The sequence below is a fragment of the Cygnus olor genome, chromosome 1, assembly GCF_009769625.2.
Source record: "Cygnus olor isolate bCygOlo1 chromosome 1, bCygOlo1.pri.v2, whole genome shotgun sequence".
Taxonomy (NCBI): domain Eukaryota; kingdom Metazoa; phylum Chordata; class Aves; order Anseriformes; family Anatidae; genus Cygnus; species Cygnus olor.
This window is the reverse complement of record NC_049169.1, coordinates 108,783,899-108,810,330: the sequence shown is the minus strand read 5'-3', so window position 1 is coordinate 108,810,330 and position 26,432 is coordinate 108,783,899. Positions and strand designations below refer to the sequence as shown.

Here is a 26,432-nt window from a genome sequence, read left to right as displayed (position 1 = left end):
TTTCTTTCTTTTTTTTCTTTCAGTGGGCGAGTTTGTGAGTGATGCCCTTCTGGTACCAGATAAGTGCAAGTTCCTTCACCAGGAAAGGATGGATGTGTGTGAAACTCACCTGCACTGGCATACTGTTGCTAAAGAGGTACGTTATTCTGTCTTAAAATTTCCTGCCGCCTTTTAGAACTGTATCCAGTGTTCCATGAGCCAGCAGTGTGCCCTTGTGGTCAAGAAGGCCAACAGTATTCTGGGGTGCATTCAGAAGAGGGTTGCCAGCAGGTCGAGGGAGGTGATCCTCCCCTCTACTGTGCCCTGGTGAGGCCACACCTGGAGTGTCGTGTCCAGTTCTGGGCTCCCCAGTACAAGAGGGACCTGGAACTACTGGAGCAAGTCCAGCGGAGAGCTACAAAGACATTTAGGGGACTGGAACAGCTCTTGTTTTGAGGAAAGGGCGAAAGAGCTGGGCCTGTTTAGCCCTGAGATTTGAAGGCTGAGAGTGGATCTTATCAATGTATATAAAATATCTTGAGGGAGGGCATCAAGACAATGGGGCCAGACTCTTGTTGGTGGTGCCCAGAGAGGCAATGGGCACAAACTGAAACACAGGAAGTTCCAGCTGAATATGAGGAAAATCTTCTTTATTGAGAGGGTGACAGAGCACTGAAACAGGTTTCCCAGAGAGGATGTGGAGTCTCCTTCTCTGGAGATATTCATAATCTGCCTGGATGCAATCCTGTTGCCCTCTTAAAAATAGTGTTTAAGGCACCAGCCTTCATGTATGCAAATTCTAATTTTAAGTGTCGATCTATCTCACAATGAGCTGTTTAATAGCATTAACACCTCAGGAAGACAAATAATTGTTCTGCCTTAGGGTCTTCTGGTTTTGAGGCAGATCCTGTGAAGATTTTGAGTAAGAGCATATGGAGTCACCAGGTATGTGGGAGGAGATGAGTCCTTCCATAAAGGCAAAGACTAAATGGCAGGGGAAGGAAGAGCTGCTTTCTTCCCATGGTCATGCAGACAGACAGGGAGCTACGTAGAGTGCAGGTAGTGAATGCACAGGTGACCACACTAAGTCATGTTTCAAAATTCAGAAATCATGCAGTTCACCAAGTTCAACCTCCTAAGGCTGTATGTGGCCCCTTACATTTTCTTGAGGTCTGTCACATTTTTTCCAGCTTCCTCCATCACTAAGATTTTTTTTTTTAATTTTAATTTCTGTAGTCCTGTAGTGAGAAGAGTATGAATCTGCATGACTATGGCATGCTGCTGCCCTGTGGAATTGACAAATTTCGTGGCGTGGAGTTCGTTTGCTGCCCATTAGCAGAGGAAAGTGACAATCTTGACTCAGCTGATGCTGAAGATGACGATTCAGATGTCTGGTGGGGAGGCGCAGATGCAGACTATGCAGATGGAAGGTAAGAGTGGCTTTTTCCCCTTCAACTTGTTATTATCATCTTACTAGAGATACCAAAAATCTGTCTGAAAGATCTCAGTGTTGAAGGGAGAGTCCTGCTTGTAAGTGAAATTCCAGCTAGAATGGTTAAAAGCCATGTGTTCCCTTCCTCCCTCCTTCCCTTCTTCCCCTCTCTCCCTACATAAAACCTTATTGCTAATACAGCTTTTGCACTTTCTACATCTTCATCTTTTTTTTTTTAGTGAGAAGTATTGCTGCTTAATTACATAATTTCTTGACTTCTAAATGACAAATACTGTTCTGTAAGGTGCTTCATGTGGAGTCTGGGGGCACTGCAGCAGATACTCATATGACAAATGTTGGAGAGTTTGAAATGCTTTCATTTATTCTAGGTGTTACCTATGTGTCTTTATTACCATAAAAATATTTTTCTGCTATTGCTAAGTGTGACACAAAAGAAAATCTGTTGTAATGTCTAGCCTTTGACAATAAGACTAATTAGTATGCTACAGCTAGATGGAATGTGGAGGTTTCCTTTGCAGGACAGCCGTAGACAGGAAAAGGACTTGGCTATAGCACGCTCATCTTTACCCTTTAGCATCTCCTGCGCACACAGGCTAATTTTGAGCCAAATGTGGATTGTGACTGTTGTGATTGAGCGGTCCAGTCCTGTCAAGACCTTTTCATATCACTCAATTGAGTGCCTTAGGCAGCAGCTGTGAGAGCAATGAGCAATTTTATGTCCTTGCAACTGAATTCAAATGACTACTTCAAGATGGTTTTCTTCATAAAATCAAGGTCTACGTTCGAATTTTATTTGTGCTCCTTAGACTTTGATGACTTCATACTGTGCTAAAAAGAAAAGGAACCACTTCTTAGGTGATGATACTGTGTCTTTTGCAAATAGTGATACAAAATCGAAAATTTGAGACATTACAAGCATTTTCAAGGAGAAGCATGGAAATAAACTGGGACCAAATGAAGTGAATAATGCAGAAAGTTAATAGGTCTGAATTGTGTGAGTTTGGACTTTTTTAATAACCCAGATGAAAACAAGTTTAGGAACAGTGTAGAGATGAAGGACAGAAATTGAATTGCCGTAATTAGGTATAAAGAGAAGACATGAAGACAACGAAAAGTTAGGAACCACTTCATGTGGGCATCTAAATCTTCCCTGAGAAGGCATTAGTTTGTATGGCAGGGAAGAGTTCTTCGGGAAAAACAGAATGAGTTAAATTTATTAAAATTATTGTTTCTAGTTTTGTCTCATAAACGAGTAAATCGCCTGGGCTGTTGGATTAAGAAACCTACATAAGGCAGCATTATGTCTTCTGTCTTGACATGTTTAGGGGTTTTTCTGACTGATTTCCAACAGTTGTCAAAATGTTGCAATTTATAACATTTGTTGGGATTTGTAAACCAACCTTTGTACTGTTGCCCTGTCAGCTCCCTGTGTTTTGTTTAATCTTTGATTGGAAAATGTTCTCTTAGAGTTAGAAGTGAGTGCAGACTTCATACCCACTTGCTTTTTCCCTCATATATATAATATATGACAGATACAGAAATATATAAAATAGATCTATCTTATATGAGATCTCTTATCTATTACCTGGTTTATTTATCTATGTAACGTATACAGTTATATATATATATAATTTTTCTTGTATCTGCTCAAAGATTCCTAAAATATTTTAAATAGAAGAGCACACCAGGGTGTATATAAAAATTTTGGTTAAAAGAGCGTTTATTTCTGTTTTTTCATTTGTCACTGAATATTTACTTTACTATTCTAGTCTGTTTTGTTCCTCTTGAAGGAGTTTAATCTGTGAAGAAAGTAGTTCAAGAATAACTTCAGAATTTGGTATGCTCCATGAATAGGAACTGGAATTGCATTTGAATCAATTTCTGAAATTCCAAGTAAATACTGCTTTTTTCCCCCCCTTTTTTTTTTCTTCCCCTCCCATAGACATGCATGCAAAAAGAAAATGACAGGATCCTTTTATGGGGCACTTCAACTTCAGATGAAGAGCCAAGCAATTTGTAGTTCTCTTACACTGACTCACTCATATTTCTTGCTGCCTCTTCAGCTTCCTAACTGCATTCAATCTGTGTGTATTGGAGCCAGAAATCCTCTTGAAATTTAGTCATTAACAAAAAAATAATCTCATGCAGCAGTAGGTGGTAGTTCAAATTTTTTGTGTGTATTTTTGTATACATATATATATATAGCCCTACATATATAAACATATTTTTGTGTGTGTGTGTGTGTGTCTATATATATATATGCCTTTGGCCTAAGATGATTGTGTGGGAGGAAGGAAGTGAAAAGTAGGGGGCTATTTTCCAGTTTTCCAGTGCTAAATTCCCAGTATTTTATGCTATTAAAGCAACTCCGTTTGAAGTGTTTACTGAAGTTTATATTTTTCATTTTAAATGGGTGATCTTACATTGACAATGTTTGTTTTATCCCAAAGCCTTCCACTTTGCCCTGGGTTTGTGGCTGGCGTGCCACAGCATTTCTGAAGCAGCTCTTACTGGGCTGATTTATTTTTCCATTTCTACCCAAAAGTCAGGATTTCAGGCTAGAACTCAGTTGCCAGTACTACATGAGTACTTCAGTAGTAGCTCTTTCTTCCAGTTTACCTTTCTGTTGTTGTTCCCTTAAGGTCTGCCTGTGTGGTTGGGTTCTGTCATACAAGGGCCTTGTGGATGCTTTTGCCATGAGTGTCTTGGTGTCTTCAGTGTTGAGAGTCAGCAGGTGGTCCAGCCACAGCATGGCCCACTCCTCCCACTGGGGCAGAAACCGTCCTGTTGCTATCACCCTGGCTGCAGGACTGCACGGTTCTCTGCACAGTTTGTGACCCGTGCCATAAGAGTTTGTGGAGGCGTTTTGTGCTGCCGCGTTGTCACAGGTGGACGTTCCTCCCACCCCACCTCTGACCACCCTGCACCTCAGTGGGAAAGGACATGGCTTGCCTTGTGACATTGCTTGTTGGAAGTGCTTGGGAAAGGAGGGAGGGTGTGCTGCTCTGAAGGATGTGGCGTACCCCCTTCCAGTTTGTGAGGCCAAAAGGCAGGATCCACCCGTGCTTTTGAAATGATGTCACATCGTGCTTGTCCTGAAATAGCGTGCAACTCTGACTAAGAGGTCACAAGCGTTTTCAGTGGTGGCGTTCCTTGCAGTTATCCACACCTTTAATTAAAACTTACCTTGAAGACTGCCTGAGGGACAGCCAGATGCAGGTGCTGACTTTCAGTAAAGCTGCAGAGATCTCCATTTATAGCTACAATTCAGTCAAAAGACCTAAAAGCTCTGGCTGCCCTTGAGACACAGCGCAGCCTCATGGCCTCCTGCCCACTTGTTAGGAGCTTTGGTATCCTTGATGTCCAAGGCCAAACATCTTCAGGAGTGGGGGTCGAGCTAAAAACTTCCAGGTTTTCTGTCTGCATCTGTCTCAAACATGCCCCTTCTCATCACTACATATGAGACCTCCCAGGCCTTCCTTCCCACCTGGAAAAGAGGTTGGTGTCATTTATCTCTCTGTTAAATCAGGGAAACTGAGACACAGCGTGGCTCACTGTCGAGGGGTGTGTAGAAAGCTTTTACTTAGGATATTAGTCCCATGGCTCAGAAGCACAAGATAGTTCCTTAACTTCAGTTAGGCCTTGTTTTTCTAGACTGTCTGAATTTATTTTCAAGGTCCAAAATACAGGATTTAATTTTCTCATTGTTCTTCTCTTGGCAGGTTGGGCCAAATTAACTTTGTCTGTTCAGTGTATTTAATGTATGTTCAGCCTGATTTAATGATTTGGGTAGTGTTCTAAATGTCGTGTTGTAGGGATTAGTGTGTATTATAAGGGCTAGGTTTACAATATCTCATAAACTTCTGCCAGGCAGAGTTTTATGGTTTGTTCATACCTGCCGTTAGGATAGTTAATAGAGTAGATTTTTTAAACTAAAATAAATAATCCAAAGGAGTTGTAGTCCACTTCATGCTGGAAATCAGACATCTGTGAAGATTTTTTTTTATTTGTGACCCAAATAAAAATTTGTGCTATATAACATGGTGGTCACGTCATACTCTGGTTTTGCAAGACTGTAACAGACTGACCTTAAGGGTGAGTGGTCATCTCCTGGATGATGCAAAAGTAGTTGTTAAAACACTATATAATTTTTTTTAATTTCTTAAAGAACCTTTTTTTCTCCCTGTCAGTGGTAGGCGTCTGAAAAACTGACTTTTCTTAATTGCCTCCTTCAACCATAATCCAAGAAATCCTGAAAGGCTTTTAAAACCAGCCTTTTTTTTTCCTAATGGTGAAAGCAGAATAGTATGTGTGGCTGTTACACTGAATTGTTTCCAGGTGAGACCCTATGCTTTTAATTGTCAGTTTTGTTAGAGCATTTGGGGAAGAGGAGTCACATGGGCTGACAAAATTGCTTTGCTGAATGATTTTACAAGGATTCTCATTTGACATGGAGGAACTGTACATTTCGTTTCTTTCACTTTCTTGCTCTTTTTATGTGTTTATGACGCAAGTTGTACAAAGATGTCGATACATGTTTTACGTACTGTCTTCCCTTCATAAATGCGTGCAAGTTAACCTGAACATCAAATGAGCCGCAATCGAAATTCTCTGGAGTGTTGTAATCAAATCAGACTGTCACAAGGTGTATTTAAATTGGCCATGGTCATAAAGTGCCCTGACCTGATGCAGTAACACGCTAAGTTCTCATGGTATGTTGCGCTGCTGACTTGACATAAATTAGGCAGGCCAGACAAGCAATTTGGATGTCTGCCTGTGGAAATATTTATGAAAAATTCCCGAGTCTAAACAGTGACACATAGCAAGCAAATTTAATAGGTAAAAGGTGATGAGTATACAAGAGTCAGTATAGTAATTTTTAAAGTCAATTTTATGGGCTTTTGCCATTGCTATAATGGGAAAATTGTCTTCCCTTTTATAAGTGTAACTCTGACTAGCTCCTGCTTAACTCCCTTTGTCTGGGTCTCGTAGCATCATGGAGCAGTGGGAGATTTCATACAAGCCAGAGCCATGTAGCAGCCAACGTTTTAGTCGTGATGGAGCTGCAGATGGTCTGGCTGCTCTTTACTGTTCTCTGCAGTTGAGCTGTTCATCTACAAGGACTATCCAAAACATGAAATCCTCTTGTCCCTTTTCTCCCCTTTACATCTCCCTTTGTCCCCCTCACCCTTGTTTCTCCTGCTCATCTCTTCACATATACACAGATCCATCCATCCATCCATCCATCCATCCATCCATCCAGAAAATGCTTTCAGAAATACAGCAGGAAAGACGAACCTTTCGAGGAATTGTTTAACAGGGGCGTATTTCTGCCCCCTGCATATTAGTTAATGAGGGAGATCTTGGTTACTTTTTTTTAATATTCCTTATCTACAAATCCTGCCAGTACTTCACTCTCTTTGGCATTTGAACTAAAGCTGGAAGAAACAAACACAGCTCCAACATGGAGAAAAGCTCGTTTGACGAAACTGGAAGGTGCAAGTGGTGGTGTCGACACACGTTGCTTCCTCCCATTTCAGAGAGAGGTTTCTGTGTTGCTTCCCTGGAGAGCCTTGGTGGATGGGCCTTGGGCAGTGTTTTGTGCTGGCAGCCAGCGGCCAGGTGTCCTTCCCCTAAATGTTTCCACAGCAATGCCAGCTCCTATGCACGATGGTACCCCTGTAGCAACAATGGCACAGGAGCTGGAGCATCAGCATCCTCATGAGATCGGGGAGTGCTGCAGGCCTGAGGAGAAGGCAGGCCCGGCCTTCTAGCTGGCTGTGGAGAACCGCTGACAGAGAAATATGAGTACTTCAAGACTGACATTCCCTGAGATCCTTACTGAATCACAGAATCATCTAGGTTGGAAGAGACCTCCCAAGATCATCTAGTCCAACCTCTGACCTAACACTAACAAGTCCTCCACTAAACCATATCACTAAGCTCTACATCTGAACGTCTTTTAAAGACCTCCAGGGATGGCGACTCAACCACTTCCCTGGGCAGCCCACTCCAATGCCTAACAACCCTTTCAGTAAAGTTCTTCCTAATATCCAACCTAAACCTCCCCTGGTGCACCTTTAGCGCACTCCCCCTCGTCCTGTCACCAGGCACGTGGGAGAATAGACCAACCCCCACCTCGCTACAGCCTCCTTTAAGGTGCCTGTAGAGTGCGATAAGGTCGCCCCTGAGCCTCCTCTTTTCCAGACTGAACACCCCCAGCTCCCTCAGCCGCTCCTCACAGGACTTGTTCTCCAAACCCCTCACCAGCTTCATTGCCCTTCTCTGTACTCGCTTGAGCACCTCGATGTCTTTCTTGATTTCTACCAGTTCACTCATACACATGGCTAGCGTGTCATGGCATTTTGGGTCTTGTCTATTCTTTCCTCTTCCTCTCCCATCATTTTTACTGTTAACATTGTCCTGCAACGTCTAGTCAAAAATCAGTAGTTTAACTGGGGCCAGCTCTGAGCCCAGAAGATTTGTCTTAAGAATGTAGAAATAGGATAGCTGGCATCCTGAAGCTTTTGCTATTCTAAAGCTGAAAAAAATGGTATTGATCAAGAAAAAGGAAGGTACCAAAGCTAAATTCTTCATTTGAAACACGGTCACTGGAGGAAAAAGAAAATTAACATTCATTTTGTCTCGGTTGAGTATTCATCTATTTTCAAGCCATCTTATTAATCACATTAAAACAAACAACAATGAATTCTCTTATATGTATGCTTTTTCATTAAATTGGAAAGTCAATTTCTAAAATGTCAGTGAGAAATCCTCCAGTGGAAATCTCCTATATGATTATTTAAAAAAATAAAAAAATCACCACCACCTCCACTCCCCAGGTGCTAGTAAAACTAAACCAAACTGAAGCTAACAAAGGGTCTGGACTGCAGGTTCTGACTTAAAAGCAGGAAATGACTTGCTTTTGGATGGATAAAAAAAGATTTCCTTTTTTCCATCTGTGCTGACTGAGCTGCAGGCGGTTTGTACCCCTGCAAAGTTAAAGAAACTGAACCTCATGGCAGCAGTGACGTGCCTATTGCAGTGATGCAGGATCTGTTTCGTGGCGAGCTCAGTCATCTGTGAGACAGGAGCAGGGAGGGATGCAGCCAGAGGCAGTGGCCTCCTCAGCTGTCCTAATAGAAATTGTTCCTAATTGTAAGTCAGTGCTCTAACATGAATATAAGGAATTAAAAACATGATTATTTTTAATTGCCTTTGGCCCCAAGTTTGCCTTCAGTGTAGATTAACATCAGTGGTTGAAATAGGTGAACTTTGCACTACGATTGTCAATCCCTAAATTTAGAGAAACTAAATTCATTTGGGGGAGTAAGTATTAAGAATAAGCATTCTAATGATACAACTTAATTGCTTTTCTTTATGAATTTCAGGTATCATCAAATTACTGGCATAATATTACTGCTTATGATGAATATCTCTTGAAGTATTTTGTCCTATTAGCATATTTTATACACTGTTAATGTATTTGGTGTCTCATGTTCTTACATTAATTGTTTCTAACACTCATGTAGGCAATTTCTTAGTATTTGGGTAATTCATGATGTCTTATTAATACCAACTTTTTTTTCCCCCTTTTTCATGTAAAGGTTGTTAAAATGAAATTCAGAAAGCATAGACACACAAGAGTGTTAATGACTCTAGAATGACTGATAATTGTTGGATTTCTTCTTAGGACAAGTAATGTTCAAATGGAATTGATGAAACAGCACATTGCTTTGAGAGGTAATTACAGCGATGCTGAGTTGGCAAATCTAATCACCATTTGAGTATAAAGCCTTAACTGAAGTGATGGATGAGGCTATGGGTGCAGAGAATTAATTTAATTGAGGAAGTGATGAGTAAGGTATAGCCAGGCTTTTGTGACCCCTTAAGAAAGCAGTTTGCTAGCTCTGCAAACCACCTATATGACTTATGTGAATGTTGAGCCTTTTTCAGGAGCTTAATGGCATCAGACTTGCCTTTTTAATACATAGTAGATCTCCAAAGAAGGGTTACACTTTTATGACCTCAAAAACCAGAGCAATCAGCAACAGCGTTTTGCTTAAGTAATAAGCAAAAGCTTTATAAGCAAAAATGTTGTCATTTGTAATGACTGAAACATTGGAGAGAGAGATTCCCTATATATGTTCATGTAGTAATCAATTCAAGAAATCCTTTTGATACCTCTACTAGATATTTTGAGATGTTCTAGTGAAACAATGATATATCCCATCCCATTTCAAGCACTGTGCCCTTTATACTTTATGAAAAAAGTTGGAAGTGAGAAATTTGCAGCTGGGTTTTTCAACATGTATTATCACACCAGCATGACTGCGTGCCAGTGAATTCATAGCTGCACATCCCTGCATGAAGTTAGCCAGCGGTTCCTGCTCTCTTTTACGTTTCAGTGATGTAGGTTGGCTTTGTGGTCTGTACTAGAAACAAGAAAGCAGTATTAGGGTGCTTTGTGGAAATTTAGGAATTCCACCTCTTGTGAGGCTATGCTATTACAAGCATAGTGTAGTAAAGCATTTTCTGTATTAAATATTTTTTCTTTGCCTTCTAGCAAACACTACATCTGAATACATGGATGAAACACCAAATATATATTTATTTTTTCTGATGGAAGAGGTTTCTAATCTTGAATGCAGGAGTTTTAGCTCTGGTGGCATGATAACGTGCCATTTTTCACATGGGATCTCTATTTTGATCACTGCTGAAGAAAAATAACATTCAAATTGTGAGTTGAGTGAAGAAGAAAAGGTTAAAACAGTAACTTCTGCCATGGAAGTCTTCCGTTAGGCTTGGCATCTTGTGGCCGCTGTGAAAAGCTTGGTACGAAAGGCCAAGCCCTCTCCTTTTTTCTGGCTGCGTGAGTGGAGATGATCTGCTCTGCAGGCGTTCTGGCCACTTGCAGAAGCTGCTAATGGCAGCTGTGTTTAGGAACCGTAGATGGCACATTCTCTGCAAAGCGTTATGCAATGTCTTAAGTTAAACATTCAGAGTTACTACATGCTTCTGGTACTTTTTGTTTGCTTTCCCAATTGTAAAACAAAGACGTTCTTGTAGTTTGACCCTGTAGTTACTGTGTGAGGGTACCAAGGTGGTGAGTTCCAGAGAGGGAAGTACTTCATTTGGTACAGAGTTCACACTGTGTACCCTAAATAAGCTATAGGGTAACAGGTTGGACAAAGAGACATTGAATAGTGCCTTCTGAGTATGGCAGAGGTGGGGTGGAAACAAACGTGTTATAATAGATAGCTTTTCTGCTGAAACTCAAAGCTCTCAAACAGGGCTGCACAGACGACCTACACTCTGCTGTCTCCCATCACATTCAGTCCTAATGTTCTTCTAGTAACAGGATTTTAAATTTAATATTTATTAAATGTCACAAGGCTCTGTGAGCCTGGTGGATTTTGTGCATTTGTAGATACATTTACTTTTATAGTTCTGAGTTCGTTTAGTATAAATAAAGAAAATGAGAAGGAGTATGGGTTAAATATATTACTCTGACCTTCTTTAAAAAAAAAAAAAAAATACTTCTTGCTGAATCTACCATCTTCCAAAGGAAAATATGAGAACTAATACCTGCAAAGGCATTGTTTCAGAGATTAAGCTAGGTTGGTTTTGGAAAAGTATTCTTCTGTATCAGTCAGCAGGTACCTTCTGCCAATGCACTTGTTCAAATGCATACTACCTCTTACTGATCTTTTTAAGCAGGTCAGCTGTGGAAAAAAATATATATATATAATGGTAAACATTGTACCTTCATGTTTATTTCTGGGGGAAAAAGACAAATGTGCCTCTCAGAGGGAATAGGGCAAGGAATTTGTATTTGCCTTTTTTTGTGTGTTCTATTCAAAAATTAAATTAAAAGATCTTTAGTGCAACTTTTCATGGTTTCTACCAAAGTTAATGAAACCCAGCATATTTTTGCTATTGTTATTATATATAAAGATTTTTAAAAAAAAACAGTAAAAGTAGAAAGAGGAGAGAGACAGTTGGAAGCACATAATTCAGTTGTTTGATAAGGTCTAAGAACTCAAAAGCAGCCTATGTGACACTTCATGAAATAGCTAATTTCTTTTTCTTTTCTGTTACGGAATGTGAAAATATATATAATTGCAACCTCTGAAGTAAAGGAAAGCAAAAAGGAAAATAATTGAAAGTGACAAAATGAATGCCTGAAAAATGCTAGACAATGTGATTTGCTCATCGTGACTTGCTGTGCAATGGAAGGTGCCCCTGTTCTTAACATTTTAACTGTACCTTAAGTCAGGTTCGGATGTGTTAAATATCACATTGTTTCTTCATGTTGTAAGATACCTACTTTACTAGCATAGTTTAATCCAGCCCCAATGAAAATAGCCAAGGTGGTTTTTAAGCAGTTTATCCTTTTGTGGTCACTTACCAGGCGACCAGAAACATTATTGCTGAGGTACCTTGTGGGTCAGACTTTCAATTCTGTAAATCACTGTAATTTTCCGGAATTCAGTGCCAATAAGCCATTTAAAAGATGAGTTACATAGACTGGAGGTCTGGCATAACGCTTTTCTTTCCTGGCACCATGCCTGATCTCAAAACTGCAGCGCAGTTTAATTCTTGTCCTGCTGTTTCCCCCCACCCTGCCCCAATACTGACAGGGATATTGACATTTGTCGTGTAACTCCCTACTCTTGAACTTCCAAGGTGAATGCTGAAGTCTTCATTTCACACTTGGTTTTGACTTTCCCTCTTCTACCCCACACAAAATCACTGTGATAGTACTTGTTTAACTTTACTCCCTTGATGCTTGGTTTCACACACCTTTTTCTTGAAGTCAGCTAGTGTACCAAAGTCAAATTAAATATTGGAAGGTACAGTGATGTGAGTGCTCATATGCCCAAGTGCGCCATTGGCTTTGCTTTAAGCTTGAGGTGGTTCCTGTGTTGACTCATGTGTTTCATAAGCGGCACCATTTGGAGGAATGTGATGAGTGCAGTGCTGGGTTCAAACCTGCCTCATGAGAAATCTCATCCTCCAGTCAAAACAATGTGAGTTTTGGATGAACATTAGGTAGAAAATGCCCAGGCCTCTGATGTGCAGATTGAGAACAAGTTTGATTCCTTGCCCATTAGCTTTCTGACTTGCTTTTAGTCAAAAAACTGGTAATTAGGCTGGGTCAGGTGCACTCATCTTCCTGTTTGGATTCCAAGCATATGCCACATTCTTGTAGTTGGCCTTGTGTTTCTCTTCTGCATTTTCTTTTAAGGCAGTAATCCAAATGTGTGTAGAGGTTCGCAGCTGGATCTGTCCATTTCCACTCCCACATTTAAAGAACTTTGCACTTTGGAGGTTTCCTGTATACTGGGATGAGTATCTGTGCTTATCACTAATCTTGTGGTGGAAACCACAAGAGTGATTTAGGCCCAAAGTTAGGGCCTAAACCACTTGTGCTTAGGCCCAAGCTGAGTACTTGACAAGCCAGTCCCATCACACGTTTCCTACAGTTCATTAGAGGGGAACCGTAGAGGCTGCAGAGGCTATAGAGAAGCACAAGATCCTGGAAAGTGGGACGATGGCACCTGCAGAGCTGTAAAGGTTATGGATGCATCCCTCAGCTCATCCCGTTGGGCTGGAAGAGCACAGGCTGCAGGTTACGTGCAGCAGCCACTTCTCCTGTATTAATTCCCTCAGCTGTCTAGAGCCAACATCTATGGCCTTGTTCTCTGTAGGCAGACTGCAGCTTGTTACTATTCTTGATTTGGTTCTTCTCCTGGAATTAGCTTTTCCCCAGCTATTTTCCCAGTCTTGGTGGCTGGTAAAAAACACAGTCCAGAGGGAGTCTATTTGCAATAAAATATAGTTGCAAAAGTGTAGTGAATGCTAATCTTCATGGATTTCAAAACACCTGTCTTTCACACCTTTTCATTCTTTTTTCACCCAGTGATGGAGCATGTTTTTGTTCAAGTTGTTATTTGTCAAAATCGTGCTTTAAGTACATCCAAATGGATGAGAGTTTACTGCAGACAAAGGTGAGGCACTTTGCCCAAACCAATTATTAGTCCTCACTATATGTTATCCTTAATTGAAAGCTTTGCCAAATTTTTGTCTGAAGGTAATAGTTGCAGACAGAATTCTCCTTGTAAAATTTAGCTTATGCTGCAGTCCCATGAGTCCTGACGCATAGTTAGAAAGAAAATTAATTGCCCTTTTTATTTGTATTCTTCCTTTGTCCCTATTGTAGGTTTTTGGAATACTGAAATGAAATTTTAATCTACTAACTTTTCTCTTTTCTTGGACAGCAAGGAGTAACAGTTCACTTTGCTTTCCTTTACTTGTCCTTCAGTTTTGTCTTCAAGAAGTAACCGGACCATGCACGATTCTGTGTGAAGTGAATAAACAATACATTGGTGTCAGTTCCTACTAAAGTGATGGATTAAGAAAATAAAGATATTAAACATACATTAATAAAACTATGGTTTAGACATTGTTTGTAACTATGTGCCTGGGTGCATACAGGCGGGAGCTGTACAGTGGTATGTGTTTTAAAAACAGAAGTATGCCTATTGGAGTCGCTGATAAGTTTTTATCTACATCAGTGTTTGAAATGGAACTGATTACCTCTTAGGGATGCCTGGAACTCCACTGTATCTGCAGCATCAGAAAAAGTGCTGAAGCCTCCAAACTTCAAATACCACGTGTCATCACACCTAGTAGATGATTTCTACTAATAACCCACTGTACTGATGGGATGCTTGAGGGAAGCATTATTTTCATGATAAGGGAATGGATTTTAATATTCCATATGTGGTGAGATTGAAACAGAAGATTCAAAAGCATGGTGACTCCTGTGTCCACCACTAAAGGAAAGTGCTGGCTCTGCTTGCCAGAAGTCTCTGCTGACAGGAAAATGAGATACACTAATGTTGTATGTGGGGATTGCAAATATTTTCCTGGCTGCATTCAAGCCTAAGAATTTACCTCTCCATTGTTTACTGCTGAACTGTTAAATTCAGATGATGATAATATGGCTTTGCAAATCTGTGAACTTGTCACTGTATCAAGTAATTTTTTTGAGCAGCCTTTGAAAAATCCTGTCACTGGCACCACTAAGCTAAGGCGAAATGTCAACAATATCTTGTAAACGAGACACTGCAATCTGTGGTGCTAATAAAACCCAGGCTGGGATGGTATCGAGGGAATATATGAAAAAGCTGTCAAGATGTTGTGATTCCAGAAGAAACAAGATTGACTCATACTTGTTAACCGTAAAGGGTAAAATGTAATAATAGTAACAGGAAGTAAGCATGTCTGCTACATATATTAAATAAAACTCTCAAGACTTATGAGAAAAATATCAGCATTCACATTCATCTTGTAGTTGACTTTTGTCTGAAAATGGTGGATTTATACTGAACGCTGAGGTGAGCAGCATGCAAAAGTTAGACACGGTGTCTGGGAAAACAACACTGTGGTGCTGCTGATGAAGACAAGTGAAATGGTACCGAAGCATTTATCATGAGAAACAGCTTTATGCAGTGCGCAGCAGGGAGGTTTTTGTCCCAGTTTGGAAAGCTGATTCTTCAGTCCAAAAGTTGAAGTATAACTTCACTCTTCTGTTGTTCCTGTCATGTGCATATTCTTTGTAGAAGACCCAGGATAGTAACTGTGATCAAGTCTAAAAAAAACAAAACCAAGGGCAATTTTTCATGTTACTACAAGAATTAGTACTTCTGTAGTATTAAAAATTTCAAGTCCACCTCCTATCTTTGTGGCAGAAGCACATTGAGATTTAATGTTGTTTATACTAAACCTGTCTTCAAGAATAAGGCTCAAAGTTCCCTTACTAGCAAATTTTGGGGCAACTACTGCAGTTCCCCCTCTTTCCCAGTGGCCCCTGGCCCTTGAGTAGTGGTCTTAAGCTTTTATTGCTTTTCTTGTGTGTGTCATAACTGTAGGCTCTGAGAAGACGTGGACATCTGCTTGCATTGCTGTGCATGGTTACTGTGATTGAATCTTACGAGCAAGTGACATAGTGGGCTAGCATTGATTTCTAATGTAAAACTATTGCTGTTTTTACTGTTAGAGCTTGCTATGATATGTCCCTCACTGTTGTGTATTCGTGCAGTTTGGTTTGTGATACTGTGCTGCATAGCTGGGCATGATAAAATCATCAGACTACTGCAAGTCCAGTTATTTTCTGGTATTCAGCTTCGTTGAAGGAGAATCTCATTAAGAATGTGTAAAAGCACTTCTTTCCTTCCCCTTTTCTTTGAACAATAGTGCTAATAAGGAAGGAGACTAACTCATCTTTGTAGATAAAATAGCTGAGAAAATAATTACTTTTCAAGAGAGACGGGAGTGCTCCCTTAGAACCTCAGCGTAGCAACACATTTCTGTACAATGAGAGTTTTAAAAACTTGTTTAATAGGGAAATGAACTTGCTAAGCCTGTTTTCAGGCATCTCATTTCTTTAAATATTTAGCAAGGCTCACACTTCCATTTAGGTATCAAAATTTAGGGTAAAACCATTTTTATTCTGTTTTCATTATTTCCTTTTCTCGTAACTTGCAATAAATTAAATCCTGAGAAATAGTACTCTTGTGGTTTGAATCTTGCAATATATGTTGCTAGTAGAGATACGTTTTTTCTAGGAATGATCAAATTAGAAAGAATATTCTAGCACAATTTCGTGCAAGATTTTAAAAATATTTTCAGGAGCCTGATCCTGTCAATTGTTGTAGTCTTCCCTTATTACCTTTTTTTTTTTTTTTTACTGTCTCAGACGTCTAGTTCTTCAGCAAGAAGCAACTCATAAAGGGGATGCAGGTGGGAGCTACACTTAAGCACTTACTTTTGATAAATTACTGGAGAGGAAACCAGGGTCCACTGTAATGGTGGGTATGGCCAAGCAGCACGTACAGAAATTCTCTTCTTTCATCCTGCTCCTGTCAGCATCACACAACCTTTAAAGCAGAAAGCTTTGCCTTGATGCTGAGAATTTCCCAGCAGAATGCTGGGGACTGGCATAGCTGAGTTAATTGCTTTTGTGTAGCTAAAAACAGATGGATATTGGGTGCATGCATACAAATTATTTTTGAAGTGGCTTTCCATGTGACTAATTGACTTTCCTTTGTTTCATTAGTTTGCTTTTTTTTTTTTTTTTGGTCCTTTTTTTAGCTTTATGAGCTTGCCAATATCTGAGTGTGATCATTTATGTGAAAGGAAGAGGAAAAATAATTGCACTTTTTAAAGCATGCTGTGTTTGTTTCTGTATTTTTAGCTCAGGTGAGGGAGAGAAAGACAGAGAGAACAGTTTTCTTTAATGCTGAACAGCATATCCTATCTGATGCTCTTGATCAAAACCTGGATGTTTCATACTCAGCACTCCTGGTTTGAATGTCTGTACGTAGCTAAGACTAGAAGTCCATTAACCTGGAGATCAGAAACAGATACTAGAATTTAAAAATCCAGCTCCCTCTGGCCATTGAAAGGTGACAGTGTATGTATAGCAATTATTTCATGCTCTTAAAAAGGCAAAATACTTAATAATGAAAATGGAAGAAATCTATTGTTCAGAAAGGAGTTACTAAGAACTAAGCAGATTTTGGAGATGATGAAATTAGAATGCTGGAGGAAAACCATACTTTCAAGATGCTGAAATTTCTTATCCAGTTCTTTGAAAACAAGAAACTAAGAGAAGAACCTAGTGTTTTTGCCCCCTTTTCAGTCTTTCTCATGTAAAATGGGAACAGGTCATCCCTTTTTCAGGCTCTTCTATAAGTTAGCTATTACTACATACGTTTTTATAACCTGCCTAGGATTCAGCAAATGAAAAGTTTCATTATTACTTTTAAGTCTCTGCTGTGTTTTGGGTGGCCAGATATCTTTGGGGGTGAGGAACAGAGAATGCACACTCGTGTTTAGAGTCTTAACTTTTTCCTAGAATTGAGTCTTGCGGCATGCAAGATTTCTATCACTATTTCCTAACTTCTTCCTCACACCCTATTAAGAAGATCATACTGTCCTCTTCTTTGCTCTGAGTTTACTTTCAAAGTCGTACTAGACAACATATTGTAAAGTGAAATTTTACAGGCTTAGTCTTCAAAACGAGGTGAAGGAGGCAAGTTGTTAACTTCAAATAAAAGGCTGTTCAAGCATACGCGATGCCATGAAAAAAAGATGGAAAACCTCATGTGTATGATGGTGACAAAAAGTCACTGCATGTTTGAATATTTAAATATAATTTACTCATTAGTAGTGAATTTCAAGTAGAAGATCAGCTTAACAAACCTGAGATCTTACTGCAGCTGGCACTGTGTTAGGAAGCCTTTCAAAAGCCGCAGTAGCAGTCGGTAATTGTATGGGTTTTGGCCTATTGCCTGTATATCGTTCAGCATTAAGAATGATCCCAGCAAATGATTGACACGTTAAGCCACCAAACATGTTTGACAGCCGACTGCAGTATTCCTTCATATTGCCCAAGACTGATTGAGGTCCTCGGGCTTTTAGGTATCTACATGAATTATCATTTAAAGCAGCTGTGATATACAGCAAGATTTAGCCGAGTGGTTTGAGTTTTCTTCGTGGGCCCACACATTTCCCTCCTTCACACAGCAGCTTAGTGTAGTACCGTTGGTGTTCACAGAGGCCTTGCAGATCCTTACAGGCCACAGAGGCCCCAGCAGCGTTGGCACCGCAGCACAAGTGAGCCGAGCTTGCCATGCCGAGCAGCCGCACGTGTTGGCTGAGGGGGCAGCAACAGCAGCAAAACCGGGCAGACTTCACCGCTTGATCAGTGCAGCTGTTGCACAGAAGGCCCAAAGTGTGAAGGGTCCTCTCCCTCCCTGGATGTTAGTTCCTTAGCAGTGCTGTCGTGTCTGTTGTCTGCTTTGAGGTGCCCGAAAAAGATAAAACTGCAAAGAGAAGAGCTAGCAGCAGTCAGCTGAAGCATGAGTGTGTGTGAACTGTCCCCTCCCTCCCCCCAAAAAAGTTCTACACGTTTCAGACGTTGTCTTTTGAGTGAACCTTGTGGAAGCAGACAGCTCTGTGCGCAGTTCCTTTAGAAGTGGCTTTTCTATTCACGGAGTACTATTTTGACAACAGGACGAAAAAATCAGTGACTGTAGAGAATTACAGGTCAGCTGGATGTTTGGTTTGACACTGAGTTGTCCTCTGTGAGTGTCAAGCAAGGTAGAGTCCACAGCAAGCCTTTGGGTAAGTTGTCTCCCGAGTGAGAAAATCCTGAGGAACTCTCTCGCTTTCATGTGCGTATGAGCTGAGTGCATTTTGAGCTAATTTAAGCTTCTTTCAAAATACAAATTGATTTGTTGATGGCAGCGTGAAGCAAGTGTATTTGGAGTGTTATTCAGCTGTCAAAATACAGTATTGCTGACAGGGTTTCTTTTTTCCGTCCCTGTGTACAAAGAGGAGTTCCAGTCTGGCATCTTGCTAGGTTTCTCACAGCATTGCTAATGTTAGCTTTTCTTTTTTTTTCAAGCATTTCTGATTTCAGTGGGACATTCCAGCATCACTGATTCTGATTCTTTTTTTTTTCTTACTTAAAGCTGGGGAGAGGGAGAAACAGGTACCTTCCTGTCCTTAAAGTGTTTCCAGACAAAATGTTCTCATCACCTTGAAGTCATTTTGTTGCTGACATATCATTATCATTTTCTTTATTTAGTGATGATAAGGTAGTAGAAGAACAGCCAGAAGAAGACGAAGAGTTAACTGTTGTGGAAGATGAAGATGCCGATGATGATGATGACGATGGTGATGGTGATGAAATTGAAGAGACAGAGGAAGAGTATGAGGAAGCAACTGAAAGAACTACCAGCATTGCAACCACCACCACCACAACTACAGAGTCTGTGGAAGAGGTTGTCAGAGGTAAATTCGTGGGCACTTAGCATGGGGCTGGAAAACTAATCCTGCTGCTTTGTATATTTGCCCTTTATGACAAAAAATGTTCCAAACAGCAAAATACCCTAAGTTGCAGCATCTTTATGTTTTGTCTCTTGTAATTTGCAAGTTGAATTCGCTCCTCTTTCCCTTTCCCAATACAAGTATTCTTTGCGGGTATCTGGTCATTGCATATGGTGCGGATAGAAACTGAAGAGGTGTTCTGTTGTTTTTTTTTCAATTTGTTTTTAATTGAAGTAACACTAAATAATATTTGACTGCCATGTATAGTAAATAACACAGAAAAATCACGTGTGGAATATCGTGTGTATTTGTTATGGGAGAAGAGAGTGTCAACTCAAAGCAGGAGGTAGCACCCTAGTCCATGCACAACAGAGCAGCATAGTATTTTTAAATGCCACGTTTTCCATGGTCTGTATATGAATGAGTTGTTCTTATATTTCTCTTTTAATAAGAACAATTCCACATGATGTAAATCTCTCTCAGATAGACACTGATTTTTTCTGCAGTGCTTACAGTTCTACCAGTAACTGCTGGAGACGATGGCAGAAGATGAGATTAAAAGCTACAGTAAAAAAGATAGGAGTTGGGACTTGCAGAAGTCAGAGGCAAAATTGCAGTGATTGGGATCGTAGTGAAATGAAGCAGTGAACCATGGTGCTGTTGTTTGGCAGGGCAGGTACAGAAAAGGAGCAGAGGCTTCCTAGCTATGATTTCTCATGTGCACGTGACAGAAGGGTGGCAAGGAGATACCTTGGAAAAGGCCAAGTCTCTTCATTTAGCTTTTCTACTCAGTCTGTGTGTAGATAAGCTCCCTCATCAAAAATATTAATGTTTTGGTAAAATGGTTTGCAAATGTTGGAGAAGCAGTCTTGTGCATTTCTGTCTTATATAACTCTGTCTGTTGAGTGTTTTGCTCAATTACTGGAGGGCCAGTTCAGTGAGGAGGGGTTGGGAGGAGATTATGTTTAAATCTTTAAACCAATTAAATATATTTCCATATGTGAGCTTTCACCACCTGGGGATAAAACGCCCTGTTCTGAATGGAAAATGAATATTGAGGGGGGAAAAAAAGAACACTTCACTTTAATGGGATTTTGGATGAGTGGAAATGAGGACAAATTAGGTAGAGCTCATTTCTTTACTGAGGTTGACATTTCAAAGAGGTTAAGATGTTTAGCCTTTAGGAAAATAGTATATAATATGAATGTGAAATAGAAAAAATAGGAGGCAAACTATTGAAGCAACCTTTTAAAAATCCCTTAGAAACATGCATACTTGCTAACGATGAAAAGCTGGTGTCCTGTTTCTCCTGAGTATATAATTTCCCACCTTGGGTGACCGACTGAGGTATGTCCTGCTGCAGATGGGGTGAGGGCAGTCTGCTACTTATACAAATTCCCAGCACAGCTCTGTCCCAGCCCCTCAGGCTTTCTGACCTCCAGCTTTCCTGGGGCACGGAGGGTGCTGAGGCTGTCTCTGAGCGCCTGTAAGTGACGTCTGACTGAGCTGCATTATGCAGAATGCTCGTTTATTTGCAAACGTAGAAATGCCCACGTAATTCATAGCCTTGGCCCCTGCTCCTGCTTCCCTTGCCATGCTTGGGAGAAGGCTTCCCTCAGGGCTCTATGTCCTCCTGATGCTGCCAGCAGGTCCGGGATCTTCAGTTGTGAGCATCCGCTGTGAACTTGCTGTTGCAAACAGAAAAGTTTGTTGCTGCCAGTGCAAATGAAGAAGCCAGAGGTGCCTTGTAGGCTCTGTGCGTGTTAGGAAGTGGGCCGTGCTGTGGAGACATCTGGGAAGCCTCTTCAAGTGGGATTAAGCATTGGAGCTTTGTTCTTGTGGATGTGAGCTCTGTTGTGGCCTCCAGGCTACTTTTCCTAAGTGTTAGTCAATGCCGTTCATAAAACGTAGCCTAAGATGCTTTTCATAGACGCTTTACAGCTGGTTTTAAGTGTACTTTATGAAGCTGTGGCTAATACCATGTCATAGCATTAAAGAGCACAGAGAGTGGGTGTGTCCAGTTTTAGAGGAGTTGGTTTTCAATGTGAAATCAGCAAAGAACAACTGTTCTAAAACCATAAATTAAGTCTAATTGTGGGCTGGTACAGAGCCTTTTCTCCCCCAAATCAATGGAATGACTGCCATCAGCCGTAAATAATTGAAAAGCATAAACATAATGTTATACTTTAAAGACACTTGAACTATTGTAGAATCAATTTGTCAGGCGATTTTATTTCTATGCATACTTTAATGAGTCATGATCAAAACAGCAATAGCGGATCTACTTCCAGACTTAATTCCAGTGAGAAGGAAGTTACAGTCTTGCCTAGAGAATGAGAGAGGTCATTGATGGGAGGATAGTCTTTTCATTCATTTTCTGTAGCGACCATACTTTTTATGAGCTATAATGTTTATTCAGAAGTGCAAATAAACTTTCCCTAGCACAGGACTTGGCAATACTCACATTCCTGTCTTTGCTGAGGGACCGTCTCTAGTCTCAGTTCATACGGAGTGCAGCAGCAGACCCAGCTTGAACTTTCAGATCTGCTCTTGCTGGAGTTCAGATGTTAAATCTAGCAGATGGTGGGTCTGAGGTTACAGGGATCGACAGCGTGAGTTAATGTCACATCTGCATTTTTCACCCTTGGTCACTGGGAGATGTTAGCATGGAATGTGTGCTGAGGAGAGTGTGGCTCACTTAAGAGCCCTGCAAGAAACCTGTGGCTCTTGATTCTGCTTCTGTATGGAGCAAGGGAGGTAACTTTCTGGTGGCCAGGTGCAAGCAGCAGAGCAGCTTGCTGCCATCACAGCTGCACTGCAGGTTTTTGCAAAGCTGTTTGTGAGCCATCCAGGCTCCAGGTCATCCTTGCAGTGTGTGACTGAAGCAAGCAGCACGTCGCATGTAGTTGTTTATGATTTCTGCTCTCCTTCAGCACAGCAGGCGATAAGAAAAACCAGTCTCTCTTGGCTTATGACAAAGAATAAACAATTTGAACTTAACGCTTTCCGTCAGCATGGCAGTCAATTAGGTCTCATTTAAAGGAAAGCAGCAGGGTCAAACACAGCAGCCTGGCAAAAACACTTGGCAGCGTCTTCGCATACCTACTGGCAGATGGGGGAGATTCAGCATAAGCTTGACCTGCCCCGTCTAGCACATAATGCTGCCCTTCAGCGATCGGTTTTGCTTTATCTGATTCAACTGGATTTCTTCAAACAGCTAGGAAAGAATTTAGCAGTGCTGTTGACATGGCATTATAACTACGTTTGCAATCTGGAGTTGCAAGCAGGAGATCATATTCTGGTTTCCTAGCAGGAGAAAAGTAGCCTGATATTTTTATTGTAGCTCCTAGCTTTATTGATCCAGTATACTTTTTTTTTTTTTTGCTGTGTATTTATATGTCTGAAAGACTTCAAATACATTCAGTGACAGCTATCACCTATTCTAAGGTAAGGGAGGTTAACCCTGATTACTAGACTCATCAGCTGTAATTTTGGGGATAATTCTAGAATATTAGTAGCATATACTAGATTAATTGTGATCTTTTCACCTTCAATGGCTTTGTCCCACTTTCTTCTTTGAAAGGTTATTATCTTTCTGTTAAAGTAATATTTCGTTGTTCTTCATTTCCTTCAAGGCTGTGCAGTATGCTTTATTTGTAAAGTGATAATGTGTGGTTGTATTATTCCGTATTAAGAAAGCATTGGCACGTTGCTATACAAGTAGTGCACGTTATGCTAACTCTTCTGCTTTTTTTTATGATATCTTCATTAAGAATGATAATCTACTGTAACACATGAGCAAGAGCTGATAAAATTAACCTAATGGATTTGCATTAAAATAACTGATAGCTTTTAATTAGACATTATAATTTAAAGCACAGCTTTTCCACTGTAACATAATACTTCATGATATGTTGCAATATGTCTTTTTTAGGGTTTAGTAATCTTGCTGATGAAAAAGCAATATATTATTAATATTTTGGGTCAAGAGCAAATGTACTAAATACTAAACACAGTAATAATGTTGCTTTATTTAAGGTTAGAGGGTGGAGAGTGGTTTCATTTGAATGACTTTCTTACTCCAGAATCTGCTTCCCTAGATAAAATGTCACTTTACTATATTGAAGCAGTTATTAATTGAATATTTTGTTTTACTGTGTAAAAAGTCTGGAATGTGTTTTTGAGCTAATCCTCATATTCACATGTCTTGCCATGTTGGCATAATTATGATGGTATGTGGCAATTATAACTTCTGTAAAATATACATAAATTCGTGAAATTTTATTGACTTACACTTAAAAATCAAGCTGGGGTTTTTATTTGGGTTCTGGCCATCAGTGGTAACTATTTGGCACCTTGGTTTAAAATGTAGTTGTGTTTTGCACAAATAAATAGAAAATGTACTTTCGTGTAGTTTTTCCACATGAAAATTGTAAGGCTTTGTATTCTAGCCATGTGTACAATTACTTTTTTTTTTTCTCTCATATACCAAATATCCCCCTCCAGTAGATTAAGAATAAACATTAGAGAGAAAAATCCAATCTTAATTGCTTGGGATGGAAATAACAGTTTTAAGAAAGGCTGTTTTTCAGTTTAGCAGTTGGAACTCATCATTTTGCTTTTTCTTTTAACTTTATCTATAGAAAGTAGTTTAGCAGTTGTGTAGCTAATGCACCAACTTTACTCCTAGAGCTTGTGCCAGCTTCCCAGCTGTCTCTTCCTAATTCCAAAAACCTCCTATGAAATTAGCTTTTGTCTTTGAATACTCAAACTAAAATTTGGCTGCCTGTTCTAACTATATATTCAGAATGAGGAGGCTTTGTTTCAGTGAGATTATCTTTAAATATTCCCTTTGATTAATTCATTGAATGAAACAGTACCGTTCCATTTTGGAACAAGAACAGTGGAAGAAAAACAGTATGCATTTACTCCTTACCTTGTCTAATTTTTCTCAGCTAGTTAAAAAATGGAGCCTAGAATAGATAAGTGTGTATTAATATCTTCAAACTATAGTTCTCTGTTCCTGAAGACATGGAAGCCAAAATTACTCTACTTACAACATTATGTACTAGCACGTAGTAAAGCGGAGCATATACCTCATGGTATATATTTCAGAGGTTTATTCCTTTATCTTCTTTTCATTAATTGATTACTTTGCTCTTTGGTGAAATACAAAGGATAGAGTAAATAATTCTGGTCCCATTTACTCAAGCAGCTAAGTGCATTACTTGTTCGCGTGAGTATGAGACACAGTTTGAACTGATACCATCATGGACAACACAAATATATATACCAGTGCTACTGAGCTGGTTCACATGTTTGAAATACGCGAGAGCATTTTATTTGCATATACTTGAAAATATCAATGTCCAGCTCGAGGGCTGATAGTACAGAAAAAGTCATAAATACATTGTATTTTCCAATACCACAGCTAAATTAGAGAATGTGTAATATTTCTAAGCCAGCGTGATGGGATCTTTCTGATGCAGCATCAAGGCAGAAGAGGTTTTTCAGAGATGTAAAGTAAATATAGAACCCAGCTTCCAAGACAGGTCCAAGATGAGTCTTTAACTCCTCCAGTTTGTCCTTTTTATTTTTTTCTTAAATCACTTCAAATTTAATTTCTGGTTTGAGGCTTGGAGCAGTCTGTGCCAGCATTTAAATGAGCTTAGTTTTCATGCTCACTTAAATATCATGTACAAACTCAAATCCTGAAGAAAATAATGAATAACCGTAATGTTTACAGTAATAGAAGTATGTAAATGTAACTTTAATTTTTTTTTCCCATTAGAAGGTTAAATTCTGTTTCTGATTCCTCTATTGAAAATGTTGTTTTTCACAGAGCAAGTGTTAGTCCCATGTGTGGAAAAAAGAAAAAAAAAAAACAAGCGTGGAGTTGAGATTTTGAAATAAAGCAATTATTTCATTTTGATTTAAAATCAGTTTTCTTCAAGGAACAAGCAGAACCAATTTATATGGTAATGAAAAATTTTGAGATGACATTCAGAACCATATTTTATATTTCCCTCTGTAAAAATTGATCATCAAAAGTACCTAGAATGTTTGCACATAAATTTTAATTAGCTTTGCTAACAGCGTAAGTGAGCATTATGGAAGTTCGTCATGTAGAGCCCCACTATAAATCAATGTCCCCATACTTGAAAACTATGCTTATCCATTTCTAAGGAAAAGTAACAGTGAACGTCCATGTTGATTGTTTGCAGTATATCACTTTATGTATTAATTTAAAAGCAAATCAAAACGCTTTGCTACACAACTGTTCTCCAGGGAGTGATCTACCTGGTTTGTTAGAAATATCTCTTTTTGCATCAGGAAACTAGAATAAGTATATAAGAAGCTTCAGATGAGAAAACCTGAATTATTCTCCCCGGATTATCTCAAAAAAAAAGTAGAAAATGTAAGGTTTTGGAGAGGGAAGGAACTGGCAACTGTAATCTTTGGTTTAGGGCACAGAGAAGATGAGGAGTTTTACTCTTGCAGAGGGCTGGTGTGAAAATTGTAAGCATCTGAAAACAGTTACAGTTTAGACCACTTTATGAACCTGAATTGTGACAAAAGCATGTCCTTTTTAATTTGTTTAGTTTTGCAGAGCCGAAGGCAAAAAATGCATTTTTGGAGGGGGACAGTGAGCCAGTTCCTTAAACAAAGCAAAGCTCACAGTAATGCTGTACTGGATAAAAATTATTTGTGATAACAAGTAAAATTGAATTACACAGTGGCAAAAAGTAACTCATCTTTTAATCAGTTTTCAGCAACAGGATTACTATGTGAAGCAAAGACAGCTTTTAATTCTTTGATGAATCATGTAGCAGTGTACGCTGCCTGCTGCTAATATCTGTGAAAATATCATAGCTCATCCATCATAGGCTTTAATTGCTACACTCAGTACTAGTGGAAGGGAAGCAGGATATGGATGGCAGTAATTTTTTCTTAGCCTGAGAAAAGCTGCAGAAGTTCCCATCTCTGCTTCATTGCTCCATCCTCTCAGTTACAGCAGTAGAGCTGAAGATTAAATTTGTGGCTTTTTTAAATGAGTACAGGTGATGGGGATATGGAGAGGCATGGGAGGAGC

The 26,432-nt window shown here is 39.7% G+C and overlaps 1 protein-coding gene across 4 annotated transcripts in view; it reads left to right on the top strand.

The window, feature by feature from the left end:
- LOC121079285 (amyloid beta precursor protein) overlaps positions 1-26,432 on the top strand; it is a 216,464-nt gene that overhangs the window by 101,880 nt on the left and 88,152 nt on the right. For all 4 annotated transcript variants that reach the window (XM_040576333.1, XM_040576361.1, XM_040576342.1 and 1 more), the window contains exons 4-6: positions 24-136; positions 1,216-1,409; positions 19,098-19,303. In XM_040576333.1, the coding sequence (XP_040432267.1) occupies positions 24-136; positions 1,216-1,409; positions 19,098-19,303 (513 nt within the window). The remainder of the gene's footprint in view (positions 1-23; positions 137-1,215; positions 1,410-19,097; positions 19,304-26,432) is intronic.